Genomic DNA, 24,585 nt, shown 5'->3' with positions numbered 1-24,585 from the left:
ACTCTCATGGACCTGCCCAGGCTGGCTTCAAACCATGATCCTAAGATCTTAGACTCCTGTGTAGCTAGGAGTATAGGCCCACTAGTTTCTCCTTTTTTTTTTGGCGGGGGGAGCTTAAACTCGGCCTGAGTGCTGCCCTTCAGCTCTTCAGCTTAAGGTTAGCACTCTACCACTTGAGCTACAGAGCCACTTCCTGTTTTCTGATGGTTTATTGGAAATAAGTGTTTCTTGGAGTTTCCTGCTGGGGCTGGCTTTGGACCGAGATCCTCAGATCTCAGCCTCCTCAGTAGCTAGGATTACAGGAGTGAGCCACTGGCGCCCGGCTTTCTCCTCTTTCTTTAGGGCTGTTGTTGCAGCGGAGAATTCTTCATCTAAATTCGTAAGTCACCTTAAGACAGATGCAAAAATATGGGGAAAAGTTATCTTACCATACACCAACTTCCACACTGGTAATTAAATAAAGAGCCATAAACACATAATTTTAAAGTTTACTTCAAAAATGTATTTCCCAATATTTAACAGGTAAAGAAAATAGCATATTGGTTTATTTTATGTGGTTGTTATTTTATTTCCAAGTAATACTGATTAAAAATATTTACATACCTACTTTTAAGTCCACAGTTTAGCACTCTTATTTGTATGGCTTTAAAAGTTATAGCACAGAATCTTTACATTAAGGATTGGGGAAAAGATTCCATTCAAAACAAAGCCTGATATATACATGTTTTCCTCTGTACTTTATTTTAAATACATTAATTTTTAAATGATGCTCATTTTTTTTCAATCTGGTGGTAAAATACTAGTGCAATTTTTTTTTATCAAAATAAAGTTTACCACAGATGTAAATGAATATTCCCAATTGAAAATGGCCCTTTAGCTGCCATCCAATGAAATTTCTGAACCTAACTTAAAATGAAAAAGAATTGGCAATTGTCATTATAAGCAAAAATATGAAGTACTATAATTGCTACAATGCTTCTACAACACAAACTTTGAAAGAACCACAGATGCTTTCTAGAAGTTTAGTTGGTTTTGAAAGGCACATGGGTGTTTTGTTTGTTTTTTTTTTTACATTCTATAAATTTTGCCACCACCATTTCTGTTACAGAGTTGGCATCTGTGACTACTGGGATAGACAACAATGTTCTTCAAAAGAAAGAAAGCCAGACCCAAAACTTAACTGCACAGCAACAACGCACTTTTCTTCATGCAGCCTTGTTTCCTATATATTCAATTTTCTAACATGCATTAGAATACATAAACTTGTATTCTAATGATTTTACATTTGATTTTACAATATGGAAAGAATTTGAGGAAGGACATGACCTGGGAAAGAGAAAAGGGATCCTTTCCACAACGAAAATAGATACATTTGTACCCAACTATATAGTAAGAATATAACCCATTTAAGTTTCCAGAAATATACTCTCCAAGCTCCCCTTCATTTATGAGAAAAATCCCCATTCTGTCATTAACTTGGGGGAGGGGTATCAGTGTGTTTCCATAGAAACAGTTCAGCACAAAATGAAATAGTTTAGCTTTGGTCCACTTATCCGTTAGCTTGAGGACAGTCACACTGCCCATCATCAGTTCAAAAACTGAACATATATATTTAAAAATACACTAATCTGTTACTTCATTGCAAAATGGGCACCGCTGTTCTGTCATCCTCTGCCGTTTCATTTTGGGAATCTTCCGTTGGTTTGGTCTCTAAACCCTCAGCACCGTCATGATCTTCCCTGGCAGCCTCAGCAGCTTCTGCTTGGGTAGGCGCTCTCTGCTCTTGGCTCATGATTTCAGGAGTCATGTGATCCAAGTCTGCCTCTAGAAGCTCAGTATGTACTTCCACTGGCATCTGATTTACCCGTTCAACATGGAGCTCCTCAACATGTACCTCAGTACCTTCTTCAGTATGAATTCGACCCACTTCTAGATAACTCACTTGGACCTGCTCTGGAAGTTCACTTATATGTGAATCATGCACTTGGCCGTCTTGAAGCAGATCTGGATGGACTTGTTCCACAGTCACTTGTGCTGAGTCTACCTGGACCTGAAGCAATGGTAACACATGCACCTTCCCGACTTGTTCTATAATAGTCATTGACGTCACTGGCTCAGTTTGCACATGTGTTTCTACTGAAAGAACTTCTTCAGTTACTAGACGCTCTGAAATATTGTGAGCATCACTGAGATGCCGCCTTAATTCATTTCCTTGCATAAACCACAAGTCACACAGCGTACAATGGTTGGGTTTATCTCCAGTGTGTATTACCAAGTGATCTTTGAACTGGTCCCAGCTGTTAAAGACACTGTTACAGACCTGAAATAACCAAATATATGATGTTAGCAATACTTGCATTCAATATGCATACACTTATTCTCTATATAACACTTGCTAATAAGACTATCCTGAAAATGTTATCCACAGTATCTAGTCAGAGCTATTACACTTAAAATACATTCTGGTAAATATTTCAGTATCTCACTGTTCAATTATTATATAAATTCTTCAGCATAAAGAGTAATATAGATTTTCTCATAATCTCAAGATTTCAAACCACTATATTACTTAGGTTAAAAATAATCGTGGAAAATCTAGTTACAAATGGTATACCTCCCCTGACTTCCTCCCAAATTTGAATGATTGTCCTTTGTTTAACTAGCTTCAGACTGCTTGTTATTTAGAACATACATTTTATTGACATTAATGCCATGTACAGTAAAAAAAAATCTAACCCCCCATATAAAGTTGACAGAACAATGTACTTTCTTTCCCAGCCATCAACTTTTGCTTAAATGTCTTAAGATGTTTCTCAGTTTAGGATAGAATGACATCGATGCACTCATTGTAATTTTTTTGGGGGGGAAGGCCTATCCTGGGGCTTGAACTCAAGTTTTGCTATCCCTGAGCTTTTGTTTTGTTCAGGCTAATGTTCTACTACTTGAGCAACAGCTCTACTGTTTTTTGCTGGTTAATTTAGAGGGAAGAGTCCCACAGACTTTCCTGCCCAGGCTCGCTTTACACTGTGATCCTTAAATCTCTGAAGTAGTTAGGATTATAGGTATGAGTCACTGGTACCTGGCTATTGTAAACATTTTAAGTAAACATGCATTTAGCACACAACATAGCACACTGTAGTATAGGGTTGTTGTTTAGCCTCATAACTGCCAAGGCTGGTTGAGAGCTGTGGCTTGCTGCCGCCACCCACCGTCACAAGGGAGAAATCCTGTAATACTTTATTACTGCAGGAAAAGATCAAAATGCAAATTCGAAGAATGTTTTCTACTGAACACAAATTGCTTCTGCACCATTGTACTAAAAACAAAAAATCCCAAGTCAAACCACGGTAAAGCAGAGATAGTTTACCTTTCATTGTAATTAGCAGATTGCTCTGGTAAGGACAGAATATACTCCCACATACCTGGCATTCATAAAGCTTCTTTCTTCCCTTTTTTGCCCCTACTCCAGTTTGGCATGCTGTGAGGTGACATTTGAGGGTGCTATTTCTAGCAAACCTTTCATGACAATTTGGACATTCAAAAGGCTTTTCACCTATTGTAAGAGAAAAAAAAATACACTGACAAATTAAGACAAACAGCAAAAGCAAAACAAAATTTTTTTTTTCAATGTTGGGGATCAAAGGCTTCTATGTACATGCTAGGCAAGTATTCTATAGCTGAGCTGCATCCTCAGCTCCTTTTTGGTTATTTATGTTTGAACTCATTGCATCATGCTTGCTGGGCTGGTGCTCTGATAGGCTGGGCCCCCAGCCCTTATTTTACGTTTTATTTTTGAAATATGCTTTCCCACCCTGTCCCCTTGTGAGCCTAAGCTATAATCTGTCTAACTTTAGATTTTTATTATTGCTGGGGTCACAGGTGCACATTACAGGGTCCAGCTTCACTCTGTGGAGAGAGTCTCATGGACTTTTTTGCCTTTGCAACCATGATCTTCTCAATATCCGCCTCCCATGTAGTTTGAGATGAAAAGTGAACACTATTGACCCCAGCTATGGGTTGAGAAGGGCAACGGGGGTAGAGGTGTCTCTTGAATTTGTTTCTAGGCTAGCCTGGACCTGCCATCCCCCACCCTCAGTCTCAAGCTTCTCAAGTCTAGGATTACAACTGTGAGCCACTGGAGTCTGAATTTCATTGATTTTGATAGCAATTTTTGTTGTGTTTGTTCCTTTGGAGTAAAAGAGGTAACAAGGTGGATGCTAAGTTGTCAGTGGGAAGACAGTATGTCATGTGCTACTGGCGAAGTGTGTACAGGGATCTTCTACACCACAATAGAGGCATGGGATACCAATTAGAATAAAAGATAAATCTGACACCAAACTATCTAAATGAAGGTCAGTAGGACTAAGCAATTTGCAATCTTCCAAGATGGAAGCTCTTTTAGAACCTCCATATGAGAGAAAATAATACAAGAAAATGTATGCATAATGAGGCCTACGTATGATACAGAAGTCAGAATGAGGCCATAAAGTAAGTGGAAAGTTATGGATAGCTGAAATGCTTAATGAGGAAGGGAATAAAAACACTCAGTAAAGGATTAAGGGAAATCAGGGAAAGAATGATGCTGTAGACATACTATTATTTTCATTATCACCAAAAGATACAAGCACAAATTGGTATAGCCTTAAGGGCAATTTGGTAAGATCTGACAAGATTTAAAGTGCATGGTATTTTAAATTAACATGGTAATTCTCCTCTCAAAAATTACTTGACTTGGGTTCTGGTGGCTCACGCCTATAATCCTAGCTACTCAAGAGGCTAGGATCTGAAGATCACCATTCAAAGCGATCCTAACAGATAGAGTTCAAGAAACTTACGTCCAATTAACCACTCAAAGCTGGAAGTGGAGCTATAGCTCAAGTGGTACAGTACTAGCTTTGAACAAAAAAAGCTCAGGGATAGCTCAAGCCCTAGTACTGGCGCACGCACGCATGGGTGTACGTACACACACACACACACACACACACACTTGAACGTGTGCATGAGATAAATGTACAAGGATACATACTATAGCATAATGTGCAGCAGTAATAGCAAAATAGTAACAAAAATGAAATTAATTATGAATATCCATGCACTATAAAAAAATCAAATTCTCACAGATTCTGAACCTAAAACCTTGTGTATGTCTAAGCAGGCATCAAATCACACCCTCTGCTTCTGAACAGTTCTACTTAAGTAGTTAAGTTCACTTTTCATTACATGCCACTTCAGCTGTTTCTATTTAAAAAACTTAATAAGCCTAATGAAATCTAAAGCAGAAACAGATTAATTCTATTTTAGATGTGTGTATAGTTAGATTTTAAAGTGCTTTTATCAGTTTTTTACTACTATAATGTGTAGAAGGTACCATTATCTTTATATGTATGTGTGTACAAACCTGCATACAAGTGAGCTAGTACCCGGCTTAAACTCAGTGCTTTGTACTTTCACTTGAGTTTTTGCTCAAGGCTGGTGCTCTACTACTTGAGCAACACCTCAACTTCCAGCTATTTTCTGGTTAACTGAATATGAGTCTCATAGACTTTTCTGCCCTGGTGGCTTCAACTGGTTGCATCTCACCCTGAGTAGCCAGGATAACAGGTATGAGTCACTAGTGCCTGGTCCATTATCTTTATTTCTATAAAGCAGTTCCAAATAAAAGTGACTGGGCAAATACAAACTGGCAAATGTCAGAATTAGGGCCAGAGCTGCATCTGGATTTACAACTTTTCTGGATATACAACTTTTTTGATTCTACACTAAGTAGGAAGAACCAGCTGAAAACAAGGTTAAACATCACCTCTAGGTTGTCATTCACATTACTTATCTCTTTGATACAGCTGTCTGGTATTTTCTATTACTCTTAAACTGCTTATCCTTCTATATTTTTTTAAGTTGATAATCATGTGGTCATCCAATTATGTAATCACTCAAATGAAAGCTAAGTCATTCTTTTATCCCTACCCCCATACTCTATTGATTACCAAGTACTGTACTTAATATTACTGAAATATCCATTCCCTTTCTACTACTGCTGCCTTTACCCAGCCTCTCATTCTGATTTAATTACTCATTAAGACTTCATGAAAGCTAGCAGGTTTTACCTCCCATGTATCTTGCTAATCATTTCTCTAAAATAGAAATCTGATCAGATCACATGTGCTCCCTGACTTAGAAAACAAATCTTCCTGTGTCAAACTCTTTCTCTAGTGGACATTTGGCTCTCACATTTATATTAATGAGTCAATTAAGTTGCCCAAGTTATCTCACATCATTTAAAAAGGCATACAACATTAATGTACTTCAGCTTTATACTCTATTGCCCAATACAAAATTTAAAAATGGGGCTGGGAATGTGGCCTCGTGGTAGAGTGCTTGCCTAGCATGCATGAGGCCCTGGGTTTGATTCCTCAGTACCACATAAACAGAAAAAGCTGGAAGTGGCATGTGGCTCAAGTGGTAGAGTGCCAGCCTTGACCAAATGAAGCTCAGGGACAGTGCCAGGTCCTGAGTTCCAGCCTAGGATTAGCTAAAAAAACAAGAAATTAAAATTGCAGCACATAAAGAAGATATTTAAAAATTTCTAAAATGTTTTGTTGTTCTGCTATTGAATAGTCACAAGGAAATGTTTTAGGCTAGAGATAAATAATAGCTGCTACTTTAATAAGTTCCTGGAAAATAATATAAAAGCAATGGATCATCTACTGGGATATAGAAACTCCTCTTAAGACAGTTTACTGGTTACCTGTGAATTTTTTTTTTTACTGTGCTACTGGCATATGAATCTGTTTGCAAAATTAACCCACAAAACAAAAATGTTTACCAATAAATTAGATGACTATTTGCATTTTGGGGGGGGTTGGAGTAGGGGTACTGGTACTGAGGCTTGAACCCAGGGACTTGCCCTCTTTCTTGGCTTTTTGATAAAGGCTGAAGCTCTACCACTTGAGCCCTAACTCCACTTCTGGCTTTTTGTTCATTAACTGGAGAGAAGAGTGCCAACATTTTGTCTGCTCAGACTGGCTTTGAATGGTGATCCTCAGATATGTATCATACCCAGCTTGATTATTTGCTTTGCTTTTTAAGGACTAGAATACATAACTATAGGAGGCTTCCAAATACCAAAGAGGAATATATCAGTGTTTGAAATAATATTTAATATTCCAAAAGATTTAATAAGTCTAATACCTTTAAACAATGAAAGCTTTTAAATCCATACTGAGCCTTAAGCAAAGCATTACATTCTGCTATTTATGTGTTAATTTAGTTCCTAAATACTGATACCAAGAGTCTAAATGACGAAGGATAACCCATTATCCTAATCTATCTGGTTCTTTTAATTCAGTGACTTTGGACAGTGAAAAACTACACAGTATTTCACTAGCAGTTTTCAAAACTCTTTAAAATGAAAAAAATCTAAGCAGTGTAGGATACTTGTGTTGTACTTATCATACTAGTAATTCACGAAGCTCTAACCATTTTATGACATAAGAACTTGGTAACGGGCTGGGAAGGTGGCTCAGTGGTAGAGTGTTTGCCTTGCATGCATGAGGCCCTGGGTTCGATTTCTCAGCACCACATAAGCAGAACAAGCCAGAAGTGGTGCTGTTGCTCAAGTGGTAGAGCGCTACCTTGAGCTGAAGAGCTGAGGGACAGTGCCCAGGCCCAGAATTCAGACCCCACAACCACCATCACGACCAACAACAAAAGAACTTGGTAACAAGTGTCCAGAAGTTGGAAACCTGAAAGTAACTGCACCCTATGAACTCTTGTTATAAAGGGTTTAGGACTTAACCCAAGATGCAAGTCATGGGTGACCAGTCCCATGCATTGCTTGGTGATCTAGCAAGGACTGCTTGGGGATAGATGGAAGCAAGGACTGTGAATTGGACAAGGAAAAAATATGCAGAGGGAATGAAGAACTGTGAGGGCCAGAGGTGGAATTCCAGGACTGCCCCCTCAGGCATGGGATGGTGTCTAGGAAAAGGAAGTATATAGCCATTAACCTCTTCAGTTCCCAATCTGTCCACCAGTCCTGACATATTTACCTCTGAGACAGGTAGGAGATAGACATTCATTGTGCATCTACTAAAGCAAAACAGGCAAGTACATAGAAAATTATAAAAATGCTAGAAATTATTTATCAATATTTCTTATAACATAAAAACAGGAAGAGTAAAATGGCATTGTAATTAGGATTTAATAACTCACTGTCTTTAGTAAATAAACTACAAACTTGTTTTACATATATCTTTGAGAAATATAAAAATCGACAAGTCATAAGAGTGACAATCACTTTCAAAATGTATCCAGATTTGCACTTAAAGCATCATTATTTCAACAGAGACTACAGAAGCAATGTTTTTATAGCCTGCACATTCGAAAACACAGGACAAAAGAAACTAAAGGTTTATATTTCACGTCAATGTAGAAAAAAAATATGCTTTTAACACAAAGTATTTGCTAATTACCTGTATGTTTTCGAAGATGCTCTTTAAAATGTCCAAAGTGGTCAAACTGTTTGTCACAGTACTGACAAATGTGAATTTTTTTCCCAGTTCTTTGCTTCTTACTGACTCCACCTTCTTCAAGGTGGTAACAATTTAGGTGCTGTTTCCATGCACTCTCTCGAAGATACCTTTTATTGCATATTTCACACTTGAAACTCTCTGTGGAGTGTGATTTCATGTGTTCCTTAAAATGGTAAAACAATTTAAATGAACGGTTACATTTCTCACAATGGAACAAGTCCTTCACATGTGACAGCTGAAGTTCCACAATTTCAATACCTTCTACCTGTTTGCTTATGGGGTCAGATGCACAGCCATCTTCTTTAATTTGTCCTTTTCTATCACCTTGACGGTACTTGCTGGTAATATCCGCCAACAGTGCTAGAGCAGAATCATCAGAGGAACCTGTGCTCTGTATGTACTTTATGGACTGCTTAGCAGATGCCACTTCCTCTAGTGTCTCGATGCCTTCATCTTCCACTTCGATTGTGCCTTCGGCAATCTCCACCTCAATTTCAACAGGTTCTGATTCTGCAGATGGCAATGACTCAGTGATAACATTTGAAGTTTCTGCAATCTTTCGTTTTTTTGTCTCATTTTTCCCTGTGGTATTTTCCTCTAGTGGAGCTGAGTTTTCCTTGTTTCTAAAACAGAGTGTATGAATTTTAAAAATCTGTAACATCAAAATCTCAGCAGGCTTCTTTAAAGTAACTGATAAACTGATGAAAAATTTATAGGGAAGGGCAGAAAACAAAAGTAAGAGGCCTATATTGATTTTAAGACTTTCCCAAAAGCTATAGTAATTAAAACAATGAAACTGGCGAAAGTATGGACATATGAAAATCGGTTGAACAGAATTAGGTCAGAAATAGGCTCACATTTATAGAATAAAATAACAGCCCAGGCAGGAAAGTCCATAGACTTGTATTTCCTATTAAGCATCAAAAAGCTGGAAATGGAGTTGTGGCTCACGTGTTAAAATGCTAGCCTTGAACAAAAAAAGCTAAGGGGCAGTGCCAGGCCTGGAGTTCAAGCTCCAGGGTGAAAAAAGTGTTGTTGAAACATCTGGTATCTGTATAAGGATATACAATCTGTATCAGCAGTGTATACCTCACACAACAAAATAAATAAAAAAAATTTACACAAAATAGGTGACAGTTTAATATAAGAAGTACAACATTTCTGGGAGAAAAACTTAAGTGACAGGCCTACTGAAAATCCTCTAACCTTTATGCTAAAATAAGGCTAAAGCATAGACATATAGTATCATGACAATGAGACAGCATATGTCCAGGACTAAGGTACACACTTAAAGCAACGTGGAGGGGTCTGTCCTCAAAGCTAACAGACATAATGTTAGTAAGTGATAACCACACCACACTGCTTTTAAGGTCATTGGGTTGGCTGGAAATGCTGCAGGTTTATTTGGTTCAGACAAATGCAGCTTCTGTGCTGCTTGAAGCCAAAAGGAAACGCTCTCTGGTTACTAGTAGTCACTTTTTCCTCCTCCTTTTACCATCCCTTGCTCTTTAAGCTTCATCTGCTTTAAGTTGAAACAAAACTTAATGGTAAAGCAAAAGTCTCCCTAGCTGTTAAGGGGCCACTAAAGGTAATACACAGACACTTAAACATACTGGGGGAAACTTGGACATGTAAAGGACTCAAATTCCAAAGCTCTGTTACAGTTAGGTGTCTAACTCACCATCCTATCTGCTTCCTTGGGGAGAAGACACTCTCACCCAACTGATGGGGTGTGGCCACTGTCTATGGCAGGATAGGGAATGGGGCTGAGTCTGTGCAGTAGTGCTTTAACATGTGAACATACAGTAGCAAATTCACTTACACTTTTCCACAAGAAACAGAGCTCTTCTCAATTAAATAAAGTTTTATTAAAACATGGCTATACCCATGCCTTCTGCTCTGAAAGCAGAGCTCAATAATCACAAGAGGGACTATATGATACAAAAGTCTTAGATATTAGTATGTCCCTTTAAGATAATGTGTGCTAAGGTTTTAAAAATAAGCTGGGTACCAGTGGCTCACGCCTGTAATCCTATCTACTCAGGGGGCTGAGATCTAAGGATTGCAATTCAAAGCTAGCCCATACAGGGACATCTGTGAGACTTTTTTTTGTCAGTCTCTGGGCTTGGGTGCTATCCCTCAGCTCTTCAGCTCAAGGCGAGCGCTCTACTGCTTGAGCCATAGCGCCACTTAGGTATTCTAGTGGTTTATTGGAGATAAAAGTCTCACGGATTTTCCTTGCCTGGGCTGGCTTTGAACTGTGATCCTCAGATCTCAGCCTTCTGAGTAGCTAGGATTACAGGCGTGAGCCACTGGTGCCCGGCTCTGTGAGATTCTTATCTCCAATTAACCACCAGAAAACTGGAAGTGGTGCCATGGCTCAAGTAGTAGAGCACTTGCCTTGAGCTGAAGAGCTGAGGGACAGTGCCCAGGCCCAGAGTTTAAGTCCCATGACTGACAAAATAAAATAAAATCCAACAGCTGCATATAGTAGCATGTTTAAACAGCCAAAAACTAGAAACCAATCCAAATACCATCAGATAGAAAAACAAGTTGGTATATCCAAAGGAATAACAACAATAACAAAACCTCTTAATATCATGGAAAAATCTCTCAAATTCAAGTGAAAAAAAAAAGTAAAATGTGAAGGACTAAATGCTGTTGGGGCTATTTACATAATATTCTAAATAAAGACAAGCTACAATGATAAAAATCAGATCAGTGGTTGCTATATGTATCAGAATAAGCCATAAGAGTTATTGTGAAACCTTCTGTGGTGATGAAAACGTTTCTATGTATTGAGTGAGCATGGCTATACCATTATATAAAAGCCAAAGAAACTTTAACAACTAAAATGGGTGAACATAGACAAATTCCACTTTTATCAGGCTGGGGAAAAAGGTATATGACAACTGCTACTTTCTAATAAACAGGAACGTTCTCATACAGTTTTAAGATATACAATAAAGTAATTATAGCAAAGTGAAATGAAGATGTTTGTTTTCAGTTATCATTCAAGAACTGGGATAAGCCAGATGTACTCAGAGATGAATTTGGTAAAGCAAGAGATTTTACAGACCTATCAGCTACAGAAAGGAGAAAAGCATAGCAACTGGGTAGCTGTGAAAATACACAATTTTGTGTGGTAGTTTTTCAAACTTAGCCAAATGCTTCCTCAAGATGAAAAATTTATAATCTCTATCTCAAGGGGTTGAAGTCTAATGGAAGAATGAAGGGATAATAACTAAATTATTTAGTGGAGAATGTATAAAATAAAAACAGAAATATCTAAGTCAACCTGCTCAGGCAAGGCTTTAGAGAACAAGCAACTGGACCAAGACTGAAAGATGTTTAGTAAGATTCTATCAGTGAAAAAACAAGAAGAAGGCATTTCAAGAAAAAGGAATGGAACGTATGCCTAGTATTACTTTTTGACAGTTTAAGTGCTTTACATATACTAATTCAAAAACCAGATCTAGAATAGGCTAAAAATATTTAGAGATTTAATTTCAATCAGATCATTTTTCAATTAGCTCTATTCACAAAGCATTTGTGAAAAACAAACAATAGCAATAGCTTGTTTTAACAAGATGTCATTTCCAACTGGGGCTATCAAGAAGTTAATCAAAAATTTAAAGGGAACAACTGGGAAATAAGGTGTCCTAGGAGTCTGAAAAGCTTGAAGATATTCCAGGGAATCTAGAAGGCCACCAACAAGCACAGGGCTGTGTTCATGTACAGGTAAAAAACCTTACAAAACCCAAAGTTCTCACCTCCAATTAATTTTGAGGTCAGTGCACTCAGGAATTAAAAGCTAAGGCAAAGATACAACTATATGAAGGAACAATGATGGTGTGCTCTGACACAAAGCACCGTAACATGGGTGTGAAAACTTGCTGAGCAGTAGTTATTTAGCAGAAACTTCAATTTCTCACAATATAGCCTTTATAGAAGTAGTCTTGGAAAGTCACTAAACAAGCAGAAACAAACTAGAATGGAACAAATTTAAATACCAGCCTTGATATGTTATTTAAAATATTTGAAATATAAAATTTGTAAATCATGCAATAAAATACTGAAACACAGCTTATATACAGAAAAGGCCATGCTGTATAGAAGCCTACACAGTGTATTATAACAGCTAATATATAAATAAATACTGTTTCTTCCTGTCTTCAAAGGAACTCTTCAGAATACACTGAATGGCTATCTGGTTCAAGAAACAACTGTTACTACACTTAAAGTAAAGAGCACTGATGTTTGTTATTATTATAAAGATCTCATCTTGTTACCATCAGCTCCTAACTATACATGGAAGTTCATTAAATGCCTCTCAAATTTAACCTAGGCCACTGAGTATGTTCAACCATGCTAATGCTAAGATCTATCACAGAGATACTACTTACACCCATAAACTACAAAAAGACCACATGAATTTTTTCCAGAAGGTTCTCATGCATGATTTAATAAACAGAATCTGAAATTGCTCCCATCTCTCTCTCTCTCTCTATTCTTTTTGTTTACCTTCATTTTGAGAAGGGATGGCCTTAACAAATATATACTCATCTACACACACCTCTACTTTGCTACCCAACTTTAGCTCTCTGTTCAGGAGAGTACTAATTTGGTTTTGATTGGCACACATATACCCATCTATCCATTCACAATTTTTTTGGTCAGTTATGGGGCTTGAACTAGGCATTGGCACTGCTCTGAGCTCTTTTGCTCAAGGCTAACATTCTACCACTTTAAGCCACAGCTCCACTTCTGGCTTTCTAGTGGTTAACTGGAGATAAAGAGTCTCATGGGGATGTTTCTTCAAACTGTGATCCTCAGAGCTCAGCCCCCTGAATAACTAGGATTATAGGCTTGAGCCATCAGCACCTGGCTCACAATTTTTTTTAATGCCAATTCTGGGACTTGAAATCCAGGCCTTGAGATTTCATTCAACATTTTTGTACTCACAAGCTACCCTTGGAGCCACATCTGTAGTTCTGATTCACCAATGTTTAATATACATCTTCTGTGCAATTACAGAATACATACATGCCAAGTTCTCATCAGAAAAGTTCAAGATTTAACTGCTAAACTAAAAGACAGTATTTATTAGCAATTATAACTTAAAATTATTCTCATTTTTATCTTCTGATTAAATCATACTGCATTTTCTCATGATCTTACAAATTATGCTCTGGTGTCCTATCAATGATCTGTATTGACACTGACCATAAAAAAGTACTAGGTAATATGGGCTGGGAAGATGCCTCAGTGGTAGAGTGCTTGCCTTGCATGCATGAGGCCCTGGGTTCGATTCAGCACCACATAAGCAGAAAAAACCGGAAGTGGGGCTGTGGTTCAAGTAGTAGAGCCCTAGCCTTGAGCTGAAGAGCTGAGGGGCAGCACTCAGGCCAAGTTCAGGCCCCACGACCGGCAAAAAAAAAAAAAAAAAAAAGTACTAGGTAATAACAAGAGTTCACACATTTAGAGTACCATATGCCAGACACAATGTAAGGTAGTGCACCAATTATTTAATTCTCTCAAACAATTCTATGTAGAAAGGACCATTATTACCTCCCACTGACAAGTAAGGTCACTGAGTTGACAGAAAGTTGAGTAGCTCCATTAAGACCAAAACAATAAGAAGCTAGAATGCCTCACTCAGAGGCTCCTGTTATTTGCTATCACACTATATGGCTCTCTAGCTTTCCCATGCAAGACTATCACTTGAGCCACACCTTGACTTCTAGCATTTTGCTGGTTGAGATAAAAGGTCTCTTGGATTTGTCTCTCTGGGGTAGCTTTGAACCAAGATCTGTCTCCTAAAGAGCTAGGACTACAGGATGAGTCACAAATGCCTGGCTTAATGTTTGTTTTCGTGGCTGGTCCTGGTTGAACTCAGGGCCTGGGGGGCTGTCCCTGAGCTCTTTTGCTCAAGGCTAGCACTCTACCATTTTGACAAACAGCTCTACTTCCAGTTTTTTGGCATTAAAGAGTTTCACAGACTTTCGTGCTGGGACGACTTTGAACTGTGATCCTCAGATCTCAGCCTCCAGAGCAGCTAGGATTATGGGTGTGAGCCACTAGCACCCAATCTTAATGTTTTCTTAATATTTCTATGGAAATTTTTATTTCAATATTAATAGCTTCTAGCAATTGATTTGTTCTTAGCCTTACAACAATGACTAATGTAACTAAATGACTTTTTTTTTTGCATTATGTGCTTCAGAACTCAGAGCTAGATTTAACCCACCTATCAAGTATTTAGATTTAAATGGAATGCATTTGGGTATTTCTAGTTTGACTAATTATTTCACTGCTTTTGCCTGACATTTATCCCATTAATTTACAACCTAAACCCAACAAAAAAGTATACAGAACCCAGAAAACTTTGTAAGCAGCTGCCTAGATTTTGAGATACTAAAGATGTCTATTAGAAGTGTTTAGACAAGAAATCAGATGCAAGTGAAAAAGGATGAGTATTTTATAAATCTTTAAATATTCTTAATTTCAAAATGTAACCTCTTTAATGACATGATACTATAAATTCTTTACTAAGGTGACTATGCCCAAAATTGACCATCTACATCTCACTGAAATAATTACCTGACTTCAAGAGCTTTGATAGCTTCAAGCATTTGTAGAAACTCTGCTGCTTTCCATACATCATTGGCTTCTTCTTCTCCTTGTATCATCAATTTTGCTGTATATGTGAATTCAATTAAATGACGAAAGGCCATTTTACTAACACCTGAAAAGAAGATGTGCATTAGCACATGCTCATATTAATTTAAACCTTAAAATATAAATAAAACGCTTGACATTTTAATTACTATTTGTAATTTCCTGGAGAAATTCTCATTAACAACACAATACTATATATCCCCATTTTGCTAATACCTAGGCAAGCTTGCTTTCCTAAAGACTTCTGTAGGTCATTAGAAAACAGTTAAGACCTATTACTCCATATGAATTAAGTAGTATATGTCAGAAATTCTTGCCAGAGAGGTTGATGAGCTCTATCAATTCATCCCAAAAATCTTTAAAGGCTTTAACAGTGTAGCAAATAAAGTTCATACCACTCTGCCTGTATTTCAACTCGTTAGGTGCTCTACCTTTTCAATAAATTTAATGTTTAAAAAGATATTGTTGACTCTAGGTATAATGTTAAACTGTAGATCTCTAACGTTTATCCATCTTTGCTTTTCCTGGTTTTATGCCCAAGAAAGATACCCATTTCCTTCTCCCTTCAAACCCTGCTAATCCCCATTCTACATGTTGACAAAATTTGAAGTTAGGAAAAAAGTATCAAAGGTCAAGAAATTGCTTTAAAAAAGAACTGGAACTTGATGTTTCTAGATGTTCATTTATTATCATGTAACATTAATTTTTTTCTTTATTTAAACAGATTTACTAAAATCATGATACATTTAAATAATGAGTTTCACATAACCTCAATATATTTTATACCTAATGAGTTGGTAAATATTTTACAGCATGATCTATAGGTTCACTGACTGCTCAAGCTGTATTTGCAGCCCGATCTTCTTTTGGAGCTCCAGATTCTCTCTCTTTTTTTTTTTTTGGTTGATCATGGGGCTTGAACTCTGGGCCTGGGCACTGGCCCTCAGCTTGTCAGCTCAAGGCGAGTGTTCTACCTCTTGAGCAACAGTGCCACTTCCAGTTTTCCGGTGGTTTATTAAAGTTAAGAGTCTCAGGGTCTTTCCTGCCTGGGCTGGCTTTGAACCGTGATCCTCATATCTCTCAGCCTCCTGAGTAACTAGGATTACAGGCATGAGCCACCAGCACCTGGCAATACTGGAGCTCCAGATTCTTGCTGATCATTTTAACTTGGCCATTTCATGGACCGTTTAGGAAGATACTGAGCCAAATTCATTCTTTAAACCAGAATCTGGCCAAATAACAGAATAGAAAAGTGTTTTTGTTTTAATACTTGACAGAGACATGTGCTTTACTAGAATGGACATACCATGTCAAAGGAACAGAAGAAAATCTCACGGTGATCGCTTTCAGAAAGAAGACTTAACTTGTCCATTGCTGCTCTCTCCACTAACAATGAATATTCCAACCTGGGCCACTTACGTTTTAAAACTTTAATATTTTTTAGAAGTCAACACTTCTTTGAAATAATTCCTATTGAATGCCATCTAATCTCTCAGTCTCTTTCTTTAGCAACATCATCCTTAGTAACACTTTTTGCACCCCTTAATTGTGCTATTTTATTTTCAAGTTCTTTAAGGGATGTCTTATGCTTCAATCTCTAGCTTCCAGTTCTGCAATAATACATATTATTTAACAGGTACTCTATAAAATAGCTTCCATTTATTAAACTTTGGAAATGCACCAAACACTACACTGGACCTTCTGCATATGTTACTTCAACTAGTCATTACAAGCCTATTAACCTTCTTTTCAGTTGAGGAGACAAATTTGCAATTGAGGTAAGTAATCTGCTTGCCTGGGGTTAGACATCTACAAGTAACAATTGGATGAACTGAAGGACTTGTCTTATAGTAAAACCAAGGCCATCCAGAGAGCTAGATTGTCACTTTAATCTCTGGATTTTTTTTTGGGGGGGGGGGGTCCTGTCATGGGGCCTGAATTCTGGGCCTGGGTGCTGTCCCTCAGCTCTTCAGCTCAAGGCTAGCGCTCTACCACTTGAGTCACAGCGCCACTTACGGCTTAGCGCTCTACCACTTGAGCCACAGCGCCACTTACGGCTTTTTTTCTTTTTTCTTATGTGGTGCTGAGGAATCGAACCCAGGGCCTCATGCTTGCAAGGCAAGTGCTCTACCACTGAGCCACTTTCCCAGCCCCTAATCTCTGGATTTTCATTATGACTGTGCTGTGTCCATCATACATAATCAAAAGATAATCTAGCCACAGATTTATTAACTGAAATATTCCAAAATAAAAGTATATTCTTAACTCTTTTCTTTACTCTCTTAGGCATCAAAAATTTCCCAGGGAATAGTGTTTCTAGGCAACCTATTCATAACAAAAAATATATCCTCACTCAAAGAGATAAAAACTAAAGCAAGAACCCTGAAAGCTAAGATCTGTATTTACAGAGGCAAACAGGCTTATTTCCTATTTTGAGTTTTGATAGGATGAGAGGAAGTACTATAATAGCAAAAGCTAAAAAGCATAATAGCTACCTGAAGTATAAATGGGAAATAACCACTTTTTTTTTTCTTATAATTTGGTGCTAGGCTGGTGTTGGTCAAGGCCTGGGCACTGTCCCTGAGCTTTGTCTGAAGGCTAAAACATACCATTTGAGACACAGCTCCACTTCTTGTGTCTTGCAGAATTTCCTGTCTGGGCTGACTTTGAATACCAATCCTCAGATCTCAGTCTCCTGAGTAGCTAGGACTATAGGTGTGAGCCACCAGCTCCTGGGAACACTTTTCAAGAGGCGAGCCTCAAATAATAATCTTTGACATATGGGAAAGCTATTAGAGAAAAGTCAAGCCAAGTACAAAACTGATGCTGTTTTAAAGTAATACCTAATTGGTGGTCTCTTTCTTCCTAAACATCCTATGGCCACTAGAATGTCCTGACTGCTACTTTAATTCACTTTTCCTAGTCTTTCCCATATGATGGCACTCACTTCACCTCATGAAAGACAACAATGTATGTTAGTACATCACTACTTCTATTAGCAAAGGCCTCTCCTGAAATTTAAAGCATCTCCACTAATCTGAAACCTAAAGTCACTGCAACAAAAAATTGTGGTTTTCATTTACTCATGATTTCAAAAGATGGGTGATCACTGGTTTCAGCAGTGGAAAAGACTGCATCGACATCAACATCTACCACCCACAGGTTTTGCTGGCAGAACATTCTACTAAAAACTGCTGAAATTAAGAATGCTCAAATTATGGGTCTGAGTCACCATGCCCAGATTATTTGTTGAGATGGAGGATATGCTACCTTTTGTTCAGGCTAGCCTCAAATGATTATTCTTTCAATCTCTACCCTCCAAGACAGGATTATAGGCATGTACTAACACTCTTGGCCAAACTAATTTTCAGTGTGCTTTAGATGTCTACATCATTAGATACTTTTTTTTTTGCTGGTCATTGGGCCTAAACTCTGGGCCTGGGCACTGTCCCTCAGCTCTTCAGCTCAAGGCTAGTGCTCTACCACTTGAGCCATATGGGCCTAGGCACTGTCCCTCAGCTCTTCAGCTCAAGGCTAGTGCTCTACCACTTGAGCCATAGCGCCACTTCTGGCTTTTTCTGCTTTGTGGTGCTGAGGAATTGAACCCAGGGCCTCATGCATGCAAAGCAAGCACTCTACCACTGAGCTACCTTCCCAGCCCCACATTAGATACTTTTAGTGCTCAATAATGTCTGGCTCTTGTCTTTAGGGGGACATAAAGACTATACTTCCAAATCCCTTTCAGTTAGTAAGCTGTATGACTAGTTCTGACCAAAGTATTAATAGGGATCAGATGATATTGTCTATTCTATGTCAAGGGAGGCAAGGGGTAGGTATGTGATACCTCTCTCTTTACTAAGAGTTTTTCTTTTTTTCCTCCAAAGAACATGTAAGCCTCATCTTATGATGATTGAGCAGCACAGAGAATTCAAGGCACTTCACAGAAAACAATCACCTTGAAGAGCTAACTGGAAGGCCACAGAGAATTTTTCTTGGAAATCAGACTATTACTTCATGAACTAATAGCTTTAAGAGAAACAGCAGACCAACAGAACCTTAGAAGTGTGTGTTGGTCCTGACACTTGTCAAGGAATTATATGAGAATTTAGGAATGGTTTCAAATAGAAAGGAATGCAAAGAAAATTCTGAAATTCAAGACTTATAATATTGAAAATGTGAAATTTCCCTGTGTTCCAAGCAATGAAATGTAAGACTGGAAAAAGTAAATGGAAACTTCAAGGAAAAATATCCAATAAATAAAATCACTCAGGGCAAAGAGGAGAATAAAAGTGAACTATCCCATCTGGCACCAGTGGCTCATGCCTGTAATTCTAGCTAATCAGGAGGCTGAGATCTGAGGACCATGGTTCCAAGCAGCCCAGGCAGCAAAGTCTGTGAAACTCATCTCCAATTAATCACCAGAAAAAGCCTTAAGTGTAGCTGTGGTGCAAGTGGCAGCACTAGCCTTAAGCATAAAAGCTTAGGGTCAGCTTCCAAGCCTTGAATTCAAGCCTCAGGATTTGCACAGAAAAAAACCAAAAAACAAAAAACCAGGTGATGATGGCTCACGCCTGTAATCCTACATAAGCAGGAGGCTGAGATATGAGGAACAGAGTTTGAAGCCAGTCAAACAAGAAAATCTGCAAGACTCTTATCTCCAAGTAACCACACACTCACACAGCCGGAAGCAGAGTAATAGCTCAAGTGATAGAAGTCTAGCCTTGAGCAAAAAGCTTCGTGACAGTATTTAGGACTGAGTTCAGGCCCCCATATTGGCAAAAAGTAAAGTTTGAGTGCCAAAGAACAACTTACCTACTCTCCTTATAACATAGTGTTTTGCTAAATTAACTATCTGAAACCAAAGAACCAGCTGTTTTCTGTAAGTATTGTACTTAGAACTTACCTTCTATTTCTACCAAAGGTTCTTGAGTAAATTCTTGAAAGAATTTGTAGAAGAACTTACTGCAAGCAGCCAAAACAGCCTTGTGAGCCTTAAAATGGTGTCCTAAATAAAGCAAAGGAGGAGAAAAATGATGATATATATGCACCACAATGAAATGTAACTATAAAGGAGAAAACTGTACAAAGTAACAGATCTTTCTTTATAATGAAAGTATCTGTATTTATCTCTCTATGTATAATTTTTATAAATTAAGGGCAGAATATTCTTGTTAGCTATTTTGAGAAAGTTAAATCTTAAAGACACAAAGCCAAGAAATCATAGCCTTAAAGATTTTTAACTCGGTTTTTATAAAAGCCAATTCATTACACTAGGTAATTAACTACTAATATACCCTACTACATCCAATTACGCAATAAAGAGGCATATCCTACTCAGTTGAAACTACTAAAGACAACCCAAAAATCATACATTGAGAAAGAGACAAAAAGCAAAGACACCAAACCACCACTGAGTAAGTATAAAGGTAGATGTGTCTGCTATGGGAAAGGTTTCACTATATCTACTATTTGGAAGCCCAATATATTAAAAAAAATCATTTATAAAATACCCAAGTTGACTTTGCTTCCATTATAATGACAACAACTCAGACTGGCGAAGATCCCAATTTATTTGAGAAGCTCCCAAAGGAGCTATGAAAGCAGTCAGGGAAATCTCACATTCTCCTTCCGAGACCACTTGGCAAACACTTTTTTACCACATGACTGAGGGACTACTCCACAAAAGCAGCGTATCCACAGGAGGCTTAGTGGCCAGACCACTTTGAAATGTCCTTATTTATCAAACATTCTGGGGTGCCCTCTCTCATCTCCAACACCCACCCTCTTCTTGGCACGCAAAAAAAGTACCATGAGCAAACTTCATTCATCATGCTGGGGGAAGCTGAAACGTGAGGAACACGGGAGAAGGTTGGAAAGCAGGACTGGCCAACCAGCTCTCTGCAGCGTGATATGGGGGGGGGGGGGGGTGAACCACTGACAAGTGTTCTCCAATCCCAAGGCACCCCCTTCACAGCTCAGAGAGGGTGGGGGGGGGGAGGCGGGGAGTGGAAGGGGAGAGAACCGAAGCCCTAAACCGGCTCCGGAGCTGTGCCCACCGCCCTAACCCACCATCGACAATGAGGGTGATGTCGGTAAACCGGTCCTGCTCCCGCTGTTCATTCAATCGGTCCAGGATCATTTTATGATGTTCGGGAAACTCCTGAAGGCATTCCATCGTTTCTTCAGCCTCCATGGCCGTCGGTGTGCTCTACAAAAGAGGAGCATGATAATGTACACCCATGAGCTCGAGCCGAGAAGCACAACCCCGAGAGCATACAACAACCACCAAAACAACAAAACAGGCCGAGAACGTGGAGGGGAAGGGGGCAGGGCGCGGCCGAGAGGGGGGCGAAGGCGGAGAGGAGGGCGAGCCGAGGGGCCGCCGCGCGTTGCGGCCCGGAGCCGCGGGACTCCGAGCCTGACCTAATTGGAGCCGGGAGACGCGAGCTGGAGCGGGGTGGGCACGGCGCCGAAGGCTCCGGGCGCCGGGGCGCGCCAAGTCCCGCAAGGGAGGGGACCCCACCGCCGCGGCGGCCCTCTAACGGCCCGCCAAAACCCTTCTGGCCCAACCCGGGCTCCTGCCGCTCCAGACCCGGTCCGGCCCGCGGCCCACAACGACTCCCGGGTCGCCTCTTCCTCCCTCGCCCTCCCTCTTCTCCCCCGCCCTGACCGGGCCGGCACTCACTCAGGGGGGAAGGAGGAGCGGCCCAGGGGCTGCGCGTCAAGTACGTCGACGTGATGCGTCACCGCGTCCGACTCCGGCTGACGAGAGGCCTTCTCGACTCCGAGCAGCGGCCTGGCCCCGCCCCCCACGCCCGCCCCGCCCCGGCCCCGCCTCTGGAGCGGGGCGGAGCCAATCGAGGGAGTTTGGCGTTCGCCGTCCGCTAGGCCGCTCCGGCCCTGGGAAGGAAGCGGGGCCCTGGGGGCGCTGGGCGGGAGCGAGGCCGGGCCCGGGGCGGTGCGGGGGGCTCCCAAAGTGCGGCTCCTCCGCCTCCCACCCTCCCCAACGTGACCCCGGGTGTGCGCGCTCCCTCCCGCGAGCTCCAGACGCCTGCGGAACTCGCGCGCGGGGCCCCGAAGGCTTCGAGTCGGCGGCTCCCTCAGCCACGCCCCGGCCCGCCCACCGTCCTCGCCGGAGCCCCGGGCCGGGCCGGGCCGGGCCGCCCTCCCTCCGCGCCTGCCGCGCCTTCCGTGCGCTCCCCGCGCCGCTCCCTGCGCCCGGTCGCCGCTCACCCTCCATTTTCTCGGCTGGGACCACACAGCGCGCTCCTCGTTTCCACGTGAAGCCGGAGGCCGTGCGCTCTCCCGGGCCCCGGGCGGGGAGGGGGGGGGCGAGCGGCCGCGGCGCCGGCGGAGGCGGCCTCGGGCGCGAGCACGTCCGGACGCCCGGGATCTCCCGTCCCCGCTCGCGGCCTCCCCCTCCCCGCCGCGCCCGTCCCGCCGCACGTGTCCGCCGGGCTGGGGACCTGGGTGCCCGACACGCGAGGCCCCCGCCGCCAGCTCCCCGGAAGGAACGGCCCCGCGGGGACCCCGCGCGGCCACGCGTCCCGGGGACTTGGGGATGTGCCGATGCTCACCGGAAAGAGTGAGAATGGGCATTGGAGAGGAGTCCCCAGAGCAAGCAGGGATGTGACACGCCGCGACGCGCAGGAAACACGTGGTTCCGACAGCCCATCTCTTCAGCCTCGTGGAGTACGGAGCCTTTTTATCTTCCACAGTCACTGCTGGGCGTTACAATGCGTGGGGAGCGAATGAATAGGGCAGAGAGAGGGGTGTTAAGGGAAAGCCAGTCGTCCTAAGATCAATGGGCCCTGAGCAAAGGGCCAAGATCATGGCGTTCCTGGGACCGAAAGCCTGTCCCTGGGATAGACCCTTGATAGCCTTGAAAACTGGTAATAATGTCCGATTTATTTTGCTGGTCTTGGGGCTTGAACTCAGCGCCTAGGTGCTGTCTCTGAGCCTCTTCATGCCCAAGGCTAGTGTTTAGTGCTCTACCACTTGAGTCACAGCGCCACTTCCGGCTTTTTCTGAGTGGTTTGTTGGAGAGCCTTAACTGACTTCAAACTGCCATCCTCAGATCTCAGCCTCCTGAGTAATTAGGATTACAGGCGTGAGCCATGACCCCTGGCTAGATGGATGTTTGTTTGTTTTTTAAAACCAGCAGAGAGAGTATGAAGAATAATTTCAAGAAATCAACTAAATGGAATTGATGGATGTTGAAGAGACATTTGGGTCCATGAGGGAAATCCAAAGATTTGGGTATCCATAACATGGATGTTGAAGACACAGATATAGATGAGATTGCTTAAAATTATGTAGAGAATAGTAGCTTTGTAGGTTGAACTAGTTTCCTAGTTTGGTTTGGTTTGGTATGGGTTTTTGAGGAAAGGTCTCACTTGGTCCAGATTGGCCTGGGAATTTAAGATTCTCCTGCCTCAGCATTCGTAGTGCTAGGATTATAGGCAATAACTACTATACCCAGTTACATATCTTTCTTTTTATTACTTTTATTTTCTTCTTGAACTCAGGACTTGGACACTGTCCCTGAGCTTCTTTTGCTCAGGGCTAGCACTCTACCACTTGAACCACAGCACCACTAAAGGCCTTTTCTGTTTATGTTGGTACTGAAAACCCAGAGCTTCCTGCATGCTAGGCGAGCATTCCCCACTAAGCCACATTCCCAGCCTCCAGCTATATATTATGATGAAGAAATTGCACATTCAAATATTCCCCTGTACAGTTGAATTGAACCAAATACAGAGCACCTTACTCTGAGAGTTGAGCCTTCACCACATTCTAATGTTTTAGACTCCGCTCATAGCATTCATTTTGAGTTTCCTGGCCTTGATGGATCCAGTGGAAACTACGACATTCCTGAGAAGAAGCAATGTTTATGACTTGAGTAGAAAAGGAAAAACCTGAAAGGTAAAAATACCAGGAGATGCCAGGTGTTCGTGCCTCTAACCCTAGCTGCTTAGATCTGAGGCTCAAAGTTCAAAGCCAGCCCAAGCAAAAAATTATCTCCAATTAACCACCAGAAAATTGAAAGTGGCACTGTGGTTCAAAGTGGTAGAGCACTGACTTTGAACAAAAGAGTTCAGGACAGCACCCAGGCCCAGAGTTCAAGCCCCATGATCAACCATAAAAAAAACCCAAATAACAACAAAACCTGTAAGTGCCAAGAGAAATGACATAAAGAAGGCCATGAAAAGAGCTAGGGATATGACTCAAGTGGTAGGACACCTGACTAGCAAGCAGAAGGCCCTGAGTTTAAACCCCACTATCCTCCCCCAGTGAAAAAGGTGGTATCTATTTAGAAGTGCCAAATGCTGCTAAGTCATTAAGCTTACCAATTGGAATTGTCTGGTATGTA

General features: G+C 41.0%; 1 protein-coding gene across 8 annotated transcripts; it reads right to left on the bottom strand.

Moving 5' to 3' along the window:
• Nucleotides 1-470: 470 nt before the first annotated feature.
• On the bottom strand, nt 471-22,869 carry Znf131 (zinc finger protein 131). 8 transcript variants are annotated; one of them, XM_070041120.1, is made up of 8 exons: nt 22,446-22,538; nt 21,282-21,420; nt 20,116-20,217; nt 15,135-15,279; nt 8,797-9,154; nt 8,472-8,694; nt 3,423-3,553; nt 471-2,320 (listed from the first exon to the last, which is right to left on the bottom strand). In XM_070041120.1, exons 2-8 carry the CDS (start codon nt 21,403-21,405, stop codon nt 1,637-1,639), a joined length of 1,767 nt encoding a protein of 588 aa, XP_069897221.1. In that variant the 5' UTR covers nt 21,406-21,420; nt 22,446-22,538; the 3' UTR covers nt 471-1,636. The 8 variants fall into 8 exon arrangements, with proteins under 8 accessions (XP_069897221.1, XP_069897222.1, XP_069897223.1 ...); XM_070041121.1 differs by lacking the exon at nt 22,446-22,538 and adding an exon at nt 21,898-21,984; XM_070041122.1 differs by lacking the exon at nt 22,446-22,538 and adding an exon at nt 21,636-21,863.
• Nucleotides 22,870-24,585: the final 1,716 nt, after the last annotated feature.

The sequence above is a fragment of the Dipodomys merriami genome, unplaced genomic scaffold, assembly GCF_024711535.1.
Source record: "Dipodomys merriami isolate MVZ:Mamm:240054 unplaced genomic scaffold, mDipMer1.0.p SCAF_30, whole genome shotgun sequence".
NCBI classification, from domain to species: domain Eukaryota; kingdom Metazoa; phylum Chordata; class Mammalia; order Rodentia; family Heteromyidae; genus Dipodomys; species Dipodomys merriami.
This window is presented reverse-complemented; position numbering and strand designations above follow the sequence as displayed.

What these genes read in the sequence shown, in the direction of transcription:
- Znf131 (XM_070041118.1), bottom strand. Translation starts at nt 21,405, where the DNA reads ATGGAGGCTGAAGAAACGATGGAATGCCTTCAGGAGTTTCCCGAACAT. An exon ending in CATCACCCTCATTGTCGATG is followed by an intron (nt 20,218 to 21,281) that starts GTGGGTTAGGGC and finishes TGCTTTATTTAG; the next exon opens with GACACCATTTTAAGGCTCAC. An exon ending in ACCTTTGGTAGAAATAGAAG is followed by an intron (nt 15,280 to 20,115) that starts GTAAGTTCTAAG and finishes TCTTCTTTTCAG; the next exon opens with GTGTTAGTAAAATGGCCTTT.